We start from the raw sequence: 17,481 nt of genomic DNA, 5'->3' as shown, positions 1-17,481 counted from the left end.
GTGGCAGTCTGCTTCTATAAAGATTTATAGATTTAGAAACCCTATGGGGCAGTTCTACTCTGTCCTGTAGAGTCACTATGAGTCAGAATTCGGCAGTAGAAGAAACACACTAATAATCCTACAAAGGCTAATCTCTGACTCCTGATTTCTTAAAAACAAAGTAACTACTCTGTCTACAGTGGGATGAATAGGAGCCTGAGATGTAGTCAATGGAAACCACCAGCTGAAAGCCTGACAAGCAAAATAAAAAGTTTTATACTATTTTACAAATCAATCTGACGAACTTTTATCAGGAAGTCACCAAAAATTTTTTAAAGTTTTAAAAACTGTAAAATACAAAATTATAAGTGTTATGAAAATATAGGATAACATTATAATGACAACTATTCTAAAGTGATGGATTATATCTCAACATAAAGAAAACAAAATTCCTCACAACTGGACCAATGAGCAGCATCACAATAAATGGAGAGAAGATTGAGGTTGTCAAGGAATTCACGTTGCTTGGTTCTACAATCGATGCCAACGGAAGCAGCAGTCAGGACATTAGACGACGTGTAGCATTGGAAAAGTCAACTGCGAAGGAACTGTTTCAAGTGCTGAGGAGCAAGGATATCTCCTTGAGGACTAAGGTGCACCTGACACAAGCCATGATATTTCCAATCGCCTCGTATGCATGTGAGAGCTGGACAATGAATAAGGAAGACCGAAGAAGAGTTGATGCTTTTGAGTTGTGGTGCTGGCGAAGAATGCTGAAAGTACCGTGGGCTGCTAAAAGAACTAACAGATCTGTCCTGGAGGAAGTGCAGCCAGAATGCTCCTTGGAAGCAAGAATGGCCAGACTTCGTCTCACCTATTTTGGTCATGTTGTAAGAAGGGACCATTCCCTGGAGAAGGATGTCATGCTTGGTAGGGTGGAGGGTCGACGAAGGAGGGGGAGGCCTTCAAGGAGATGGATTGATACGGTGGCTGCGATGATGGGATCAAGTATAGCAGGGATTGTGGGGCTGGCATGGGATCGGGCAGTGTTTCGTTCTGCTGTGCATGGGGTCGCTATGAGTCGGAAACGACTCGACGGCACTTAACAACAACAACATTTTAAAGTGATAATATAATCATGTGGAACAATCTGCCAGACCTGATAAACTGGTCAATAATATGTTGTTGTTGTTGTTGTTGTTATGTGCCATCAAGTCGGCCCCGACTCATAGCGACCCCTCCTTGGGTTTCCGAGGCAGTATCACTACGGAAATAGATTGTCCAACCTTCCTTCCAAGAAGTGGCTGGTGGGTTTGAACTGCCAGCCTTCTGGTTAGCAGTCAAGTGCCTTAGGCTCTATGCTACCAGAGCTCCTGGTAAATAATATACTATAAAAATATGCTTTGTTTGGTTTATACCTCCATGAGAGGAAAAAAATAAAAATAAAAGGACCAAAAACTTTCAAGCTCTGCTTACTAACATATCGATTGATATACGCGCCTTGGAAAGGTTTCTGAGAAAGCTGGGAAAATGCTTAGATTTTTTTTGTCTTGTTTTGTTTTTTAAATGAGAATACTTTATGATACTGTTAATTTTTTTAATTTTTAAACATTTATAATCCTACCAATAAGGTCTATATTTTCATTTGTGCATTATCCTAACTCCAAAATTTAACTCACTTTATACCCTCACACAATTTATCTAACCTGAGTTTCAGTTTCTTCTTCTGTAAAATGCCTTCTCAGTCCACAAAGACAATGTTCTACATCCTACTCTGGTGAGTAGCAACTGAGGTCTTAAAAGCTTGAGAGGCCATCTAAGGTGCAACTACTGGTTTCTCCCCCAAAGAAGAGTGAAGAAAATAAAACACACATGGAAACAATCAGTCCAAAGAACTAATGGACCATGTAAACCTCAGCCTCCACAACTCTAAGACCAGAAGAACTAGATGGTGCCCAGCTACCACTACCAACTACTCTGAAAGAGATCATATTAGAAGGTCCTGGATAGAGTGGGAGAAAAACGTGGAACAAAACTCAAACTCATTTAAAAAAAAAAAAAAAAATCAGGTTTACTGGTCAGATAGAGACTGATGGAACCCCTGAGATGATGGCCCTTGGTTAACCTTCAGACCCCTGGAACTGAACTCACTCTTGTAACTGAATTTTCAGTCAAATAAGAGACAGGTCCACAAGGTGAACAGTAACTCTAGGAAGGAAGACAATCCTCAGAACAATCAACCATTCCAGATCAAAAGGGCAGCATTTGCCCAAGGACAAAGTTCAGAAGGCAGGAAGGGTTAGGAGAGAAGGAAGAATGAAAACAAGAAACATAGGGAGGATGTAAGAGGAGTTAAGTTACACTGAGAGGATTGCAATCAACTACATGAAACAAAATGTGTGAATTGATGAATGGGAAACTGATTTGCTCTCTAAACTTTCACCCAAATCACAACAAAAAGTTTGAAAAAAGATAAATAGTACATTCCCAAAAGATTAAGGAGCCCTGGTGGTGCTGTGGTTAAGCACTTGGCTGCAACAGAAAGGTCAGCAGTTCAAACCCACCAGCCACTCCATGGGAGAAAGAGGTAGCTGTCAGCTTCCATGAAGATTGTAGCCTTGAAAACCCTATGGGGCAGTTCTATTCTGTCCTACAGTCACTATGAGTTGGAATCAACTTTACAGCAATGGGTTTGGTTTTTGGTTTGGTTTTCCAGAAGATTATAGCAAGGATTAAACAAATTAATACTTGCAAAGCACTTAGACTAATGTCTGGTATATACCCTCAACTATTATTACTATAATTCATGTTTCACATATTTCTCAAAAACGTAATTATAATAATCTATTCATTCAATATAAATGTTTAGTGTCTACTATAAAACAGATAGGAGCTCTGATGGCACAGTGCCTAAGGCTGCTAACCAAAAGGTTGGCGGTTCAAATCCACGAGCTGCTCCACAGAAGGAAGATGGGGCAATCTACTTCCATAAAGATTTACCACCTCTGAAGCTCAATGGAGGTCACTATGAGTTGGAAATAACTTGATAGCAGTGAGTTTGGTTTGGTTTTGGTTTATAAAATACACCCTGTGTTATAAAGTGGTAATACAGAGATGAGCAAAACACCACTCATTAACCCTAGAAGTAACTGAAAAGGTTGTAACAGATCTGGTCTCCAAAGAGATGCCAAGCACAGGGAGAAGTACAAGTAACTTTTATCAAATCTTTAAGGAACAGGTAATTCCTATGTTACTGGAACTATTTCCAAGCATAAGAAGAAAACAAGTTCATTTTATGCAACTAACATAACCCTGATACCAAAACTTGATAAAGACAGCACAAAAAAATTATACATCACTCCTTTAATAGATGCAAAAATCCTAAAAACAAAACAAAACCAAAAAATGAGCAAATCAACTAAAGTAGTGTATTAAAAATTAATGCTCCCTGACAAAGTGATCTTTATTCCAAGCTTGCAGTGTTGGTTCAACATTAGAAATTAATCAAATGTATTAATTATTTAAAGGAGAAAAATTCTATGGTCATTTTAACAGACCTACAAAGGGTGTAATGATAATTCCATTAGTCATTTTTTAGTTAAAAGCCCTTAATAAATTAGGAATAAAATAAACCTGTCTTAACATGATATTGTACATGTTAGGAACCAAAAGCAAATATATGTAACAAAGAAAGACTAATTCACTCCTTGGGTGAATACCCTAGATTTGAAAAGGGTTTAGTTTTCATCTTGGTGAACTTGGAGTATCTATGGAACATTCAAGGAGCTCTGGTGGTGTAGCAGTTAAGGCATTTGGCTGCTAAGCAAAAGATCAGTGGTTCAAACCCACCAGGTGCTCCCTGGAAGAAAGATGAGGCAGTCTGCTTCTGTGAAAATTACAGCCTTGGAAACCCAATGGGGGTCAGTATGAGTCAAAATCAACTCAATGGCAGTGAGTTTGGATTTTTTGTTTTTTATGGAACATCCATATAGAAATGTCTAGCAAGAGGTTGTATAAATTAAATTACACAAGTCTTAAGGTAGGGAAAAAGGTCAGAATAGAAATGTGGATCTGAGAGTCTTTAGTATACAGACAATTATCACAACCATGAGAGGACTTGAGAATGACCAAAAAGAATTTACAGAGCACTGCTTCTCAACCAGGCATAATTTTGCCTCCAGGGGACATCTGAAAATATCTGGACATGTTTTTGGTTGTCACACCTGGGGGACAGAGGTATGCAGTAGTTAAAGTTGTGTCAATTTGGGTGGATCATGTTTTTGAGTGGCTGGGCAGCTGAATGCAGTTATTTCCCATGAGAAGATTGGATATGGTATAATCAACGCCATGGTGGAATCTGCTGTAAACAGCTAATTAGTTGCCTTTGGGGTGTGGCCTGCTTCCAGTAATATATGGTGAATCTTTGAGGATGCTCTCCAGCTTTTTGCACATCTGGACCCTACATTTGGCGAAGTCTTCATCACAGTGGCCTGCCATGTTACATGCCAATTTTGGAATTATTCCTGGACTTATACAACTTAATGGCCTGCCCTGTTATCTGCTAATCTTGGGACTATGCCATTTTACTCGTCAATCTTGGGTTGTCAGCTTCAGCAGGCAGCAGCTGCATGAGTCAGAAGCCTCGAGCTCTAGTGGACTTGGAACAGGAGGCAGAGCTGAAGCCCAAGGTCAAGGAGCCTTCACCCACTTTGAACTCAGACTTCTAGCCTCCTAAACTGTAAGAGAATAAATCCCTGTTGGTTAAAGCCATCCACTTGTGGTATTTCTGTTATAACAGCACTAGAGAACTAAGACAAGGTACTACTGGCATCTAGAAGATAGAGGCCAGGGATGACACTAAACATTTTATAACACACAGGAGAAACCCCCACAACAAAGAATTACCCAGCCCAAAATGTTAATAATGTCAACAGTGTCTATCTACTCTCTTATAAAGTAAGAGGAAAAGCAGAATCAGGGAAACACCTTGGGAAAACCATTATTTAGGAATTCCACAAGGAGTCCCTGGACTGTGTAAATGGTTGACACACTGAGCTACTAACTGTAAGGGCGGAGCTTTGAGTTCACCCAGAGGTACTTTGGAAGAAAATCTATTGATCCACTTCCAAAAATCAGCCATTGAAAATCTTAGAGTACAGTTCTACTCTAACCACACATGGGGTCACCACAAGTCAAAACTGACAAGATGGCAACTAGTCCTGGGAAAAGAAGGAAAAATAAGAGGTGAATCAAGAAAATGTACTGTCATAGATGTTGGAGAGCAGAGAATTTCAAAGGAAGAAAAACGATCAAAAATGTTGAATTCAGTGAATTGGACCCATACAGTAAAATTTAAAAGTATTCACTGGGACTGCAATTAGAAGGGCACCAGTGATTTGAGTGAATGGAGGGCCAGACTATAGTGTTGTTGGAAGATGAGATGGTGCACAAAGGAAACACAGGCTCCTCTTGTTCTGGTTACCTAGTGCTGCTCTGACAAGAATATACCACAAAGGGGATGGCTTGAAGAAACAAGAGTTTATTCTCTTACAGTTTGGAGGCTCTAAGTCTGAGTTCAAAGTGCCAGGCTCTAAAGGCTGGGTGAAAGCCCCTCCAACCCTGGGCTTCAGTTCTACCTCCTGCTCCCAGCCCACTGAAGCGGGAGGCTTTTCTTTACTCAGCTGCTGGCTGGTGAGGCTGACAAGCCCAAGGTTAATAAGCAATAAGGCACAGTCCTGATATTACCAAACCACATGGCAGGCCGTTAATTCAAGTCCATTGGAAGTCCCAAGGTTGGCAGAGCATGGCAGGCTGCTCAAGAACGACACAGCTACACATAGCTACACAGGTTTCAAGCATGCCATAAGCTAGAGATCGTTCCCCAAGGCTTCTCCTCATATAGAGGAAGCAGACCACATCCCTAAGGAAGCTATTCAGCTGCTCGCAGTAGACTCCACTAAGGAGCTGACTACCAGTCTCATCATGGGGAATACTACTGGGCCAGCTGCCCAGCCACTCAACCAGGCCCAGCCAAGGTGACACACAAACTTAACTACTACACCTCTTAAGGAATTTTACTGAAGACTGGGTAGTAACTAGAGCAGTGGTTCTCAATCCTGGCTACAATCAGAATCACCACTCCAGACTAATTAAATCTGAATCCATTGGGGGTGGAGCCTATCCACCACTGTTTTTTAAAATATCTTCAGTGACACAGCCAGGATTGAAAACCATGGAGCTAAGGCTAAAAAGATGGTCAACAGGAAAAGGGAAAAGGAAGTGCAGTGTAGTAAATTACTTAGTGTGGCTTTTCTACCCATTGTTGTTGTTGTTATGTGCTGTCGAGTCAGCCCTGACTCATAGCGACCCCTCCTTGGGTTTCCGAGGCAGTATCACTACGGAAGTAGGATTGCCCAACCTTCCTTCCGAGGAGTGGCTGGTGGGTTTGAACCGCCAGCCATCTGGTTAGCAGGCAAGTGTCTTAGCCACTATGCTACCAGAGGTCTTTGTAAACTCCAAGGTGGGATTTTCTATGAGCAACTGAGGAGCTATCCACCTGGGTTATTTCTGTTGGGCATGGCACAATACAATGTTCTGGGAGGTTCCCACTCTCTCATGTGCTTAGAGTTCTGATGCTGTGATTGGCTAGTTTGACCACCCTTCCGGGCTCAAAAGGAGGCCTCCTGGAGGCAGAACTCTCTCTGACTGCTGGTTGAGGAAGATGTGCTGCCCAAAGAGACACGCACCCCTGAAAGAGACACGTGCTGCTGGGAAAAAGACACAAGAGACACGCATCGCTGAGTGAGACACTGAGGGACCAGCACTGCTGGGAAAGAGACCGTGAGAGACTTTTGGCTGAGGGACGGTGGGCTGGGAGAGAGACTGAGCATTCTTCCTGAACTTGAGTTGTAGCCTGGTGCTTCCCTAATAAACCCTGTAATCTGTGAGTTCTGTGTGGCCACTGCAGCGAATTATTGAACCCAGGAGAGAGGTGGTGAGTGCTTTGGGAGGAATGGTTGGTGAAAGGGCTGGAGGGAAGCAGCATGTCTGGCCTTACAGTAATAGGCCTTGGTTTACTGCTGGTAATCCTGCCTTCCCCTTGTAGGGTTAGAGGAGGTCTGAACATGTGGCCTCCTTGCCCTTTTTGCAGGAAGTCAGGAGAGGAAAATGGGATAAAACAAAGTTCCAGAAGAAAGGGTAGGAAAAGTTCAGGAATGTGCACTGAGGGGCCGGCCTTTAAGGAAACAAATAACACCTATTCTAAAGGAGCTCTGGTAGCATAGTGGCTAAGACACTTGCCTGCTAACCAGACGGCTGGCGGTTCAAACCCACCAGCCACTCCTTGGAAGGAAGGTTGGGCAATCCTACTTCCATAGTGATACTGCCTCGGAAACCCAAGGAGGGGTCGCTATGAGTCGGGTTTGACTCGACAGGACATAACAACAACAACAACAACAAGGAGACTAAAAGGTGAAGTGAATGCTGATACAGAGAAGCTGGGCACAGGAACCCCAGTGGAAGAGCAAGGAGAAGTGAAGCACAGCCATTGCTCCAAAACTGGAGATTCAGTGGGTGGGAGGATTTAAAAAAAAGGTATGCAAGAGGTTGAAGAGTTTAGATGCTATCTAAACCAGGCAGAGAAGCAAAAACAGTCTATATGAAGGAAAACTGGTACAGAATATAGATCTACCTCTGAGCACCAAACTATTAAAATGGGCTATGAAACAGTCATGACCATTGTTTTCTATCTGAGGTAATCCCACTAAATCAGATCTCCCATATCCTGTTATTTGTCCTGAAAAGGAACATCTGCAATTTACTTTGAAATGCACAAAATTTAGATGAACGAATGGCCACACAGATAGATAGATGTATGACTTAGCAAGTATAGTAAAATCTCAGTGGTTAAATCTAAGTGTGTGGGGGGAGGAAGTAGAGCTCTAAAAGAACATTCTGAAATTATGGAAATATTATATAATCTGTGCTGTTAAGTATGGCAGCTACACTCTCCATGTGGCTCCTGAGCACTTGAAATGTGGCTAGTGTTAATGAGGAATTAAAAATGTTACTTAACTTTAATTAACTTAAATTTAAACCAATATAGCCACTTGTGGCTAATGGCTGCCAGACTGGACTGCACAACTCTAGATTCATATAGCCCTGGATTCAAGTCTTGGCTCCAGTACTGGCTGTTATTTTATTTCTTTGAGTCTCAGTTTATCTTTATATAAAATGAGTTTAACATAGCACTACTTCAAACAGAACAAATGAATTAAAGCAGACAATGCATGAAGCATATCCCTGTACATACAGTAAACACTGAAAAATTAATGTTTATTATTCCTACTAAATGGGATCCACAAAATCAGGATCTACTGTCTGTTTTGCTCACCACTGTATCCCCAGTGCCCAATACGGTGCCCCATACATAAAAGACAGAATAGACATTTGTTGTATGAATGTTTCTGTAGTCACAAGATTTTACATTTATTCCTATTGAATTTCATACTGTCAAAGCTCTGATCTTCATTTTTTTTTTTTTTTAATTGTGATTTGGGTGAAATTTATAGAGCAAATTCACTTTCCATACGGCAGTTCACATACACTTTGTCTCATGACATTGACTACTATTTCCCACAATGCAATAGCTCCTCTCCCACTTCCTCCCCATAGTTACCGCTTCCCTGTGTCCTTTCCTCCATGCACTCCTGACCCCTGAGCTATCTCCCTGTGCATACACAGCCCTTCTATTCTCCCATTATTGTTCTCTCCAAGGAGTGTATCTACCTAATGTAAATGTTCAGCATAGCTCTGATCTTTTGAGGTCTTTTTGAATCCTAATGTCATCCAATATATTAGGAGCTCTGGTAGCATAGCACCTAAGGCATTTGACTTAACCAGAAGGCTGGTGGTTCAAACCCACCAGCTACTCCTTGGAAGGAAGGTTAGGCAATCTACTTCCTTAGTGATACTGCCTCGGAAACCCAAGGAGGGATCACTATGAGTCGGATCTGACTCGACGGCAGTGAATTTGTTTTTGTTTTGCCATCCAATATATTTGATATGCCTTTCAGTATCTTCTAAAATTTTGATAAACATATATATATTTATTATATATTATATATATATATATAATATATATATATTCATCTGAGACATTAATAAATAAATATGTTACCAGGGGCCTATGTCATTAGTTTTATCACCCTTAAGTTTATCGTCATTCATTAGCTGGTACTAGGTGAATGGACTTTCAATTTAGCTTCATTTTTATACCACCTATTATTTATCTGCATCTTATCAACTAAGGTAGAAAGTATGAGAATCTTACAAAGATTAGACTCTCAGTATGTCTTCCATTATAATAACCCTTAAACAGAACTTACAATAACAACAACTTTGCACTTACCCTTCAATAGCTGGGGATCTTTCAGGACGAGTACTTCCTCGGGACCTGTATCTCCGAGTCATTGGCAGTCGTGGAGGACGACTAGGTCCCCAGAAGTCAGTGTGAGTATGATGACCCCTTTCATTGGCTCGATTATCTTGGTCCAGTGGATTGCTACTGAGAAATGGTCTAAAATCTTGGAAAAACATTGTGTGGTCCAAATGGTCCCAGAACTAGTAAAAACCAGAAACAAACCACATTATTGGTTTCAAGAATAGGAAAAAGAGATTGGATACAGGGGAGAAGAAATATTGAAAGAGAGAGGAATAATTTTCAACCCTTTAAAATTCAGCAACTCCAAAATAAAGAGGAGTATATATCCCCAATTTCAGAGGAGAAAAGAGATCTTTAAAATGCATGCATAAGGGGAAAAAAAAATATCAGTTAAGAAAATTAACTTCCTTCATATGGGAACAAGCAAGCCAATGGCTGGATCTTTTCCTTAATACATGCTTCTGACCAGTTTCTCCTTCTAAACTTTAAATTGATCATGGACTTCTGTGCCAAGCATAATCAAACATTCAGATCAACATTATAACCCTGTGTTTTGTCACAAATGGCATCCACCTTCCCATTGTAGAATCATTTAAGATTTAAATAAATGCATATATTTATACATGAAAAAAGAAAAAACGCATCATCCCACAAAGTAGGTATCTACAAAAAAAAAGGTCTGCTCTAATGGATTTTATCTACAAGTGGGAAGACAGACCTTCCTCCCCAACCAAAAAAGTAAACTATATGGGTGACAGGGAAAAACAGATGGAAATAAAGACTTATATAGACAATATATCTTGGCACTATCCATGGCAATATACATAGTCATGTCATTCTTTTCAATAGCATGGATATTTTATATTTTGCAGTCTTTTAAAAATTGTTTTATTATAATACATAGTACTCATTACATAACATATAATGAATAAATAAGGTATAAGAAAATAAAACACATACCTATGTAACCATCTCTCAGCTCATATCTCCATTGCCATTGAAATCCTTTGTGTTCCTACCTCCCCCATCTTCAGGGGTAACTACTACTGTGAATTTTCCATTTATCATTCCCTTGCTTTTCTTTATACTTTTACTACTACAGTATACTTCTCAAATAAAATGTACCTTTTGAATTTTTCTGGCATTTGCATGTTTGGCTCCACATGTTGATATGTATAGCTGTTACCCATTCATTTTCATACACACTTTATGCCACAATTTTTTATATTTTCTCTCCTATCATATAAATACCTGGGATAGTTCCAGTTTTTTACTATTACAAAAACAGAACTGCTGTGAACATTCTCTTATATGTTTTCAACAAGCATTTCTCTATTAGCAGTCTCTACAACTAGTGTATGGTCTGTACATCTTCAATTTTAGTAGGTAATGCCAAATAGTTTTACAAAGTGGTTGTACCAATTTAAACATTCACCAAACAGTTGATGCCATTGGACAATTTTTCTCACTGTTGTTAATTTTTCAACTATCTGGTGTGCAGAGAAATGGTGTATTTCTCACTGTGGACTTCTGGCTTTGGTTTTATGTTTTGTTTTGTTTTATAGTGTACAAGAACAAAGAATTACCATATGACCCAACATTTCTACTCTTAGGTACATATTCAAGAGAAATTAAATCATATGTCCATATAGAAATGTATACAAGAATATTTATAACAGCCTTACTCATAATAGCCAAAAAATGGAAACCCAAATATCCATCAATGAATGAATGGATAAATTGTGATACATGCTTAGAATGGAGTATTATTCAGCTGCAAAGAGGAATGAAGTACTGATACATGCTACAACTAGCATGAACCTTGAAAACATTCTGCTAAATGAAGGAAACTAGACACAAATGGTCACATGTTACACGATTCCTTTTACACTGAAATCTGTGAGAGCCAGAACTAATCGGGATTGCCTTGTTTTTCTAAGTCTGACAAGTTTTCCGTTTTTGACAGGATACAGTCTTACCACTTTTCTATTGCTGTCTTGGAAAATATTTCTGTTTTCCTGCTCTGACCAGTGTCCACCTCACAGAGGTTCTGGCTTTCCAGGTTTTATTGTACTTTCCACTAAAGTGAGCAATATAAAAATGGAAGACTGTACCCTGTCAAAGGCAGAAAATTTGCAAGACCCAGAAAAACAAGGTAATCTTCTCCCTTTTGGCTCACAGGTTTCACTGTGCTACCAAACAACCATCCAAAGGGCTGTACCAATTTATACTTCTACCAACAGAGTACAAGAGCTCATATTCTCCCAAACTCTTGCTAACATTGTTAAAAATTAAGATTTCTAATATTCAATCTGAAGAGCAAACTATGCACAATAAACATTAATAAGATTTCACTCAATACTTTTTAAATGCCATTTGTACCTATATTATCAGATCTTTTATTTTCCTTTTGCTCTCTAGTTAGTCTCCACTTGCTCAAGAACACTGGTTTCTAGTCTGAAAAATGGTCTAGAATGCAAAATATTTCTTGATCCAAAGACATCCAAGACTTCCCAGCATCAACAACCCTAAGAACTGTAGAACTAGATGGTGCCCAGCTTCCACTGCTGACTACTCTGAAAGGGATCACAATAGCCAGTCCCAGACAGAGTGGGAGAAAAATGTGAAACAAAACTCAAAATAAAAAAAATATCAGGCTTACTGGTCTGTGACAGACTAGGGGAACCCCCAAGACTATGGCCCTTAGATAGATACTCTGCAAGCCTGGAAGTGAATTCACCCTCTTAGCTCAACTTTCAGCCAAACAAGACAAGTCTACGAGGTAACCAAAACAACAAGGAGGTACACAATCCTTAGAACAATCAACCACCGCGATCAAAAGGTCACCAGGTGCCCAGGGCTAAAGCTCAGAAGCCAGGAAGGGATAGGAAAGGAAGAGGAATGGAAATGGTAAACACAGAGCAGAAGTGGGGAGAGTGCTGTTACACTGTGGGGATTGCAATCAATTTAACAAAGCAGAATGTGTATGAATTGCTGAATGGAAATTTCTCGTAAACCTTTACTCAAATCAAAATAAAAAGTTAAAAATAAAATAAAAACATAATAATAAGGGTGGAAATGACCATGAGAACAGGAGCAGTAAGATACTGAACAGAAAAAACTAAACAACAGAGCTCATCCTCAAATCAGCACGGAGTGCCTGGCATTTAAGGCTCAAAAGGGAAATGGAAATTAAGAGATTTGTAACATGCTGGATAGGAAAGAAGGGGCCCTCAAAAAACACCTGAAGACAATGGCTGCTACCATGGCAAATTTCTAAATTTTTCAAGAATATAGAGCATTTAAATGCCGCTCGCAAAGAGAAAACACATATATAAAAATTCCTCCTTCCAAAAGCGTAAACACTGTACTATAAACCATTGCTTGAAAAGTGACTTTTCACAAATGAATTTAAATTTACAGGCCATGTAGTCTGTCCACTCATTGACCAGAAAACTGGCAAGGGTGACATCAAGAATACTTCGTTTTACCCTTTTCTCTTCAGTTACTGTTGAGCTTCTGTTACGGTCTTTGACTGGCAACAATATTATGGATGTGAACTTAATTATGTACTGAATCATGGAAACAGAATTATTATTTTAATAACTGAAGAATTCCAGAATTTTACTTTATATTTCCAACTTTATTGAGTATGAAGCAGGTATTGTGATATGTGCCTTTTTAACATTTCTTCCTCTCTAAAGAGTGGGACACATGACAGATTTGACTGAATTAATTTAACCTTAGAAATCTATTCTAAGCTGCAGCTGCTCAAAAAACTCCAGGTCTACCTGACATTTAAGTGCAAGCCCTCTGGCTGTGTAAAACGGTAGGAGTAACAGTAGTAGTAGCATCAGAACCTGTCTGTGGTAGTTAAGGTTATGTGTCAACTTGGCTGGGCCTGGTTTTAGTGGCTGGCCAACTGAATGTAGTATTCTCCAGGATGAGACTGGTAATCAACTACGTGGTGGAACCTACTGTGAGAGGCTGAGTAGCTGCCTTAGGGTTATGGTCTTCCAGTATATAAGGAGACGCTTTAGGAATGATCTATAGCTTTTGGCATGCTTGAATCCTGCATGGGGCCGAGTCTTCATTTAGTAGCCTGCCATGTTTCCTGCCGATCTTGGCACTGTCTCTGGACTTGAACTAGTGGCCTGTCATGTTGCATGGTAATACTGGGACTGTACCATTTTATTTGTAGACCTTGGGTCTGTCAGCCTCAGCAGCTGCCTGAGTGAAGAAAGCCTCCAGCTTCAGTGAGCTGGATGCAAGAGGCAGAGCTGAAGCCCAAGGTCGAGGAGCTTTCACCTAGCCCTTAGAGCCTGACCCTTTGAACTCAGAATTCTAGCCTCCAAAACTCTAAGAGAATACTCCTGTTTGTTAAAGCTCCCATTTGTGGTGTTTTTCTGTTAGAGCAGCAGGAAGTAACCGCCTAAACTTCAGGGGGGAATAGTGACCAGAATCAGCTCAAAGTTCCACCATGAGGTGGAAGTCATGATGCACAGTATTCATTAGGAGTTCGACAATGTTTCCCCAGTGAGGTCAGAGGAGAATGTAGCTTTTGAGGAATAACAAATACTCAAGAGGTTTACTGACCCTGGAATAGCTTGAATCTGGGTAAAAGGGAACATCAGCGTATTAAAAATTATACCCCTAGGTGGAGATTTAACATTATAATGAGAGACGCTAAGGACCACCATCTTTGTATCCCTTACTGCGCATACTTAACCTGTAACCATACGAAATTGTGTGTATAACATGATTCTGATATAATCCCCACCCTATAAAAGAAACTTGGAGAGACTTAGAAGCAGACAGAATTGGAGCGATTCCCTCTCTGTCTCAACTCATGCATAAACTTAATAAAAGCTCTATCTTTTGCTCTTCACCTCGGTGTATCCTTTTTGGCTGTTATCAGTCAGACATACTTCTACTCACTAATCTTTTTACCCATTCTGACACCAGGTGTTTCTCCAACAGCACTCTCTACTCCTCTGCTAGGTTTGATAATCTTGCAATGGCCACACAGAACTCACAGGCCATACTTACAATTACGTGCTTTATTAATAGAAAATAACAGGATACAGCTCAGGATCATGATCAACCAGCTTTAATTCAGGATCAAGATTAAGAAGCATGTAAACACAGTCTCCCTTCTTCAGCGCAGGACAGTTCTCTCAACTCCTCTCAACCTCCTCAGGACAGGCTCCTCTTGGCCCTGTGGTCTGTCACCACTGACTCTGCTACAAGGCCCCTTCTGGGCCTGTCGCTGTCTTCCAGTGTTACGGCCCTAGGCCTGTGTTACAGCTTTTAGAAAGTTCCTTGCCTCCCCTCTCTCAGCTTCTTCTCTCTCCTTTCTTCCTTCTGAGTCTGTTTTCTTCCTGTCTGAAAAACCTGTGTGGGGTTGGCTGCATATATGAACAAACTCCTCATCAATTTTGAAGCATGGCTTTCCCACCAGGGCCACAAACTGACCAACCCCCTCTCAGTAGACCAGACACTTTATTTGCATAGTACGCTACAGCACCTTCATTTGCATAGTATATTGAGCATTACCTTCAAGGTGCCTACCACTCACAGGGCAGGCTGCAGCCCAGGATCAGACAAGTATCAAAACACAAGTTGTTTACAGCTTACACAAGAAATGTCAACCAAACCTGGACAAAAATAACAAATCCTCTGTAGTAGAAAACTAGGGCAGAAGTAATTCCTCAGAGTTTAGGGAGAGAATCCCCCAAGATGTTTTTCCAAAGAACCAGGTAGAAGGCCACATAAAGGAACTCATTTCACCACAAGCTGAGACAAGAAGAATAGCAAAAGATAAAAAAACAGTTTACCTAGGGAAGGTACATAACAACAACAACAGGGAAGGATGGTTTGAAAACATTAACTTCTTTTTATCAGGTTGAATCACTTAAAACTGACATTTTCATAGGTCAAAAACAGTAGCATAATGACGATTTTATTTATCTCAATTTACACTTTAAATTTACATTATTCTTCATCATTTCAGAGATAAAAGGCAGGCAAAAGTTAAAGTGCCTACCACAGGTCCCAGAAGCAAACACAAAAGTGCATGAGTTGGTAGTGAAGAGGATCTTCATGAGCAAAAGTGTCCTTATAGATTATTGATCTCTTGATCTCCTCCCCCTACACCACAGTTACTATTCCCAGCAACCAGCTGACCACAGGATTAAATTACTAAACCTAAAGAGTTAACTGGAAAGACTCAGACCTCCCATTTTCATTTTTGACCTTTGCCTTCATTCCTCACTACTCTTTCCTACCAGAAGAGTGATGTATCTGATTGGTGAATGACAAGAGCCTAAAATCTACTGGGTCACATTTTTCCAGTGATGAAGTGTATGTGTTAGGGAGCTGCACAAAAACAAAGGAAGTGATTCTGAGTCTGTGGGCCTGCTCTGCGGCCTCTAACTCTCAGGTGCATCATCGTTGGCCACAGATCAACTATGTTCTCAATTCCGTTGAATCAAAAACTAAATTTTGTTTCTATTTATCTGGCTTCTATGTTTTATTTTTCAATTTGTGCTCTACTCAGAGATGGAAGGAAAAGGTATGATCAGCGATCAACCATTCACATATAACTATACATATCTAACACAGCTAACAGTAAACAAACAGTACAGATATAAAAAAAAAAAAGAAGACATAAAATATATAATTTTATATTTCCATAGAAAGACAAGAAGAAGGTTTATGATATAATGCTAAACAGATTTTGAAAAGTAGAAATACAGTTAAAAAAAAAAAAAAAAGAAAAAGAAAAACCAAACTCACTGCCGTCGAGTCGTATCCGACTCATAGCGAACCCTCCTTGGGTTTCCAAGGCAATATCGCTATGGAAGTAGATTGTCCAACGTTCCTTCTGAGGAGTAGCTGGTGGGTTTGAACCGCCAGCCTTCTAGTTAGCAGTCAAATGCCTTAGGCACTATGCCACCAGTTTGATTTTTAGGTAAGGAGAACATGGGAGATTTTTCCTTTTTAAAAATCTTCTTAATGTTATCATAATATCTTTCAGTATCTATGCCTCAGGACAAAACCTGAAAGGAAATGTATAGAGGGAAGTACCCTGTCTCTATATTCATTAGAATTTATAAATTTATTTATTAGAATTCATTAGAATAAACCTAAAAAATAAAACCCACTGCCATCAAGTCAATTCGTATAGAGGCCCTATAGGACAGAGCAGAACTGCCCTATCAGATTTCCAAGCTGTAAGTCTTTACAGCAGCGGACTGTCTCATCTTTCTCCTGTGAAGAGGCTGGTGGGTTCGAATATGAGACCTTTTGGTTAGCAGCCAAGTGCTTTAACCACTGTGCCACCAGAGCTCCTGCTATTAGAATAGTGAGACTAAAGACATTTTTTTTAAAAATAACTTTTATTGTTATCATAATGCTGCTTATGTAACAAAAACAATTTTGTAAAAAATGAATAAATACAAACTAGACTGCTGAGAGCACCTTAACCTCTTGTGCTTACCTGCAAGCTCTTTTTCCAGAAAGCCAATTATCTTACTGTCTCCTAATCTAAGGCACCAGCCACAGTCACTCTTGTACTGAAGTGATCTATTGGAGTAAACTGAAACTCTAAGATCAGATGTCTCACTGACATTAGGTCATGGTCAAAAGTTTTCAAGTGTGGGAAATAAAATTAAAAAGATGTATTACTTTGATTTCAAGGAGTTTATCTTACCCACAAATCTAAAATTTGAAAAATTAAAGCCTAACCAAAAAAGACTGCAAAACTACTCTTGCCTACAGCTTTGCTAATTTGTTTTTCACTCAAAACTTAAACTATTGTGGGCTCGGGACCACAGTTGTAGGAGACATCAAGTTCAATTGGCATAACATACTACACAAAACATTTTCCACCTCCAACTTTGGCAAGTAGTGACTGGGATCTTAAAAGCTTGCAAGCAGCCATCTAGATGCAATGATGGGTCTTTCCTCATCCAGAGCAAAGAAGAATGAAGAAAACCAAAGATTCATGGAAACAATTAGTCCTTGCGACTGGTACACCATATGATACTCAGCCTATA

General features: G+C 39.8%; 1 protein-coding gene across 1 annotated transcript in view; it reads right to left on the bottom strand.

The window, feature by feature from the left end:
• Window positions 1-17,481, bottom strand: part of RNF115 (ring finger protein 115) — a 96,853-nt gene that overhangs the window by 24,260 nt on the left and 55,112 nt on the right. The window contains exon 4 of the mRNA XM_007948314.2: window positions 9,389-9,600. Within this exon, the coding sequence (XP_007946505.1) occupies window positions 9,389-9,600 (212 nt within the window). The remainder of the gene's footprint in view (window positions 1-9,388; window positions 9,601-17,481) is intronic.

The sequence above is a fragment of the Orycteropus afer genome, unplaced genomic scaffold (genome assembly GCF_000298275.1).
Source record: "Orycteropus afer afer isolate SDZICR_OR568_19922 unplaced genomic scaffold, OryAfe1.0 scaffold00010, whole genome shotgun sequence".
In the NCBI taxonomy this organism is placed as follows: Eukaryota; Metazoa; Chordata; class Mammalia; order Tubulidentata; family Orycteropodidae; genus Orycteropus; species Orycteropus afer.
This window is presented reverse-complemented; position numbering and strand designations above follow the sequence as displayed.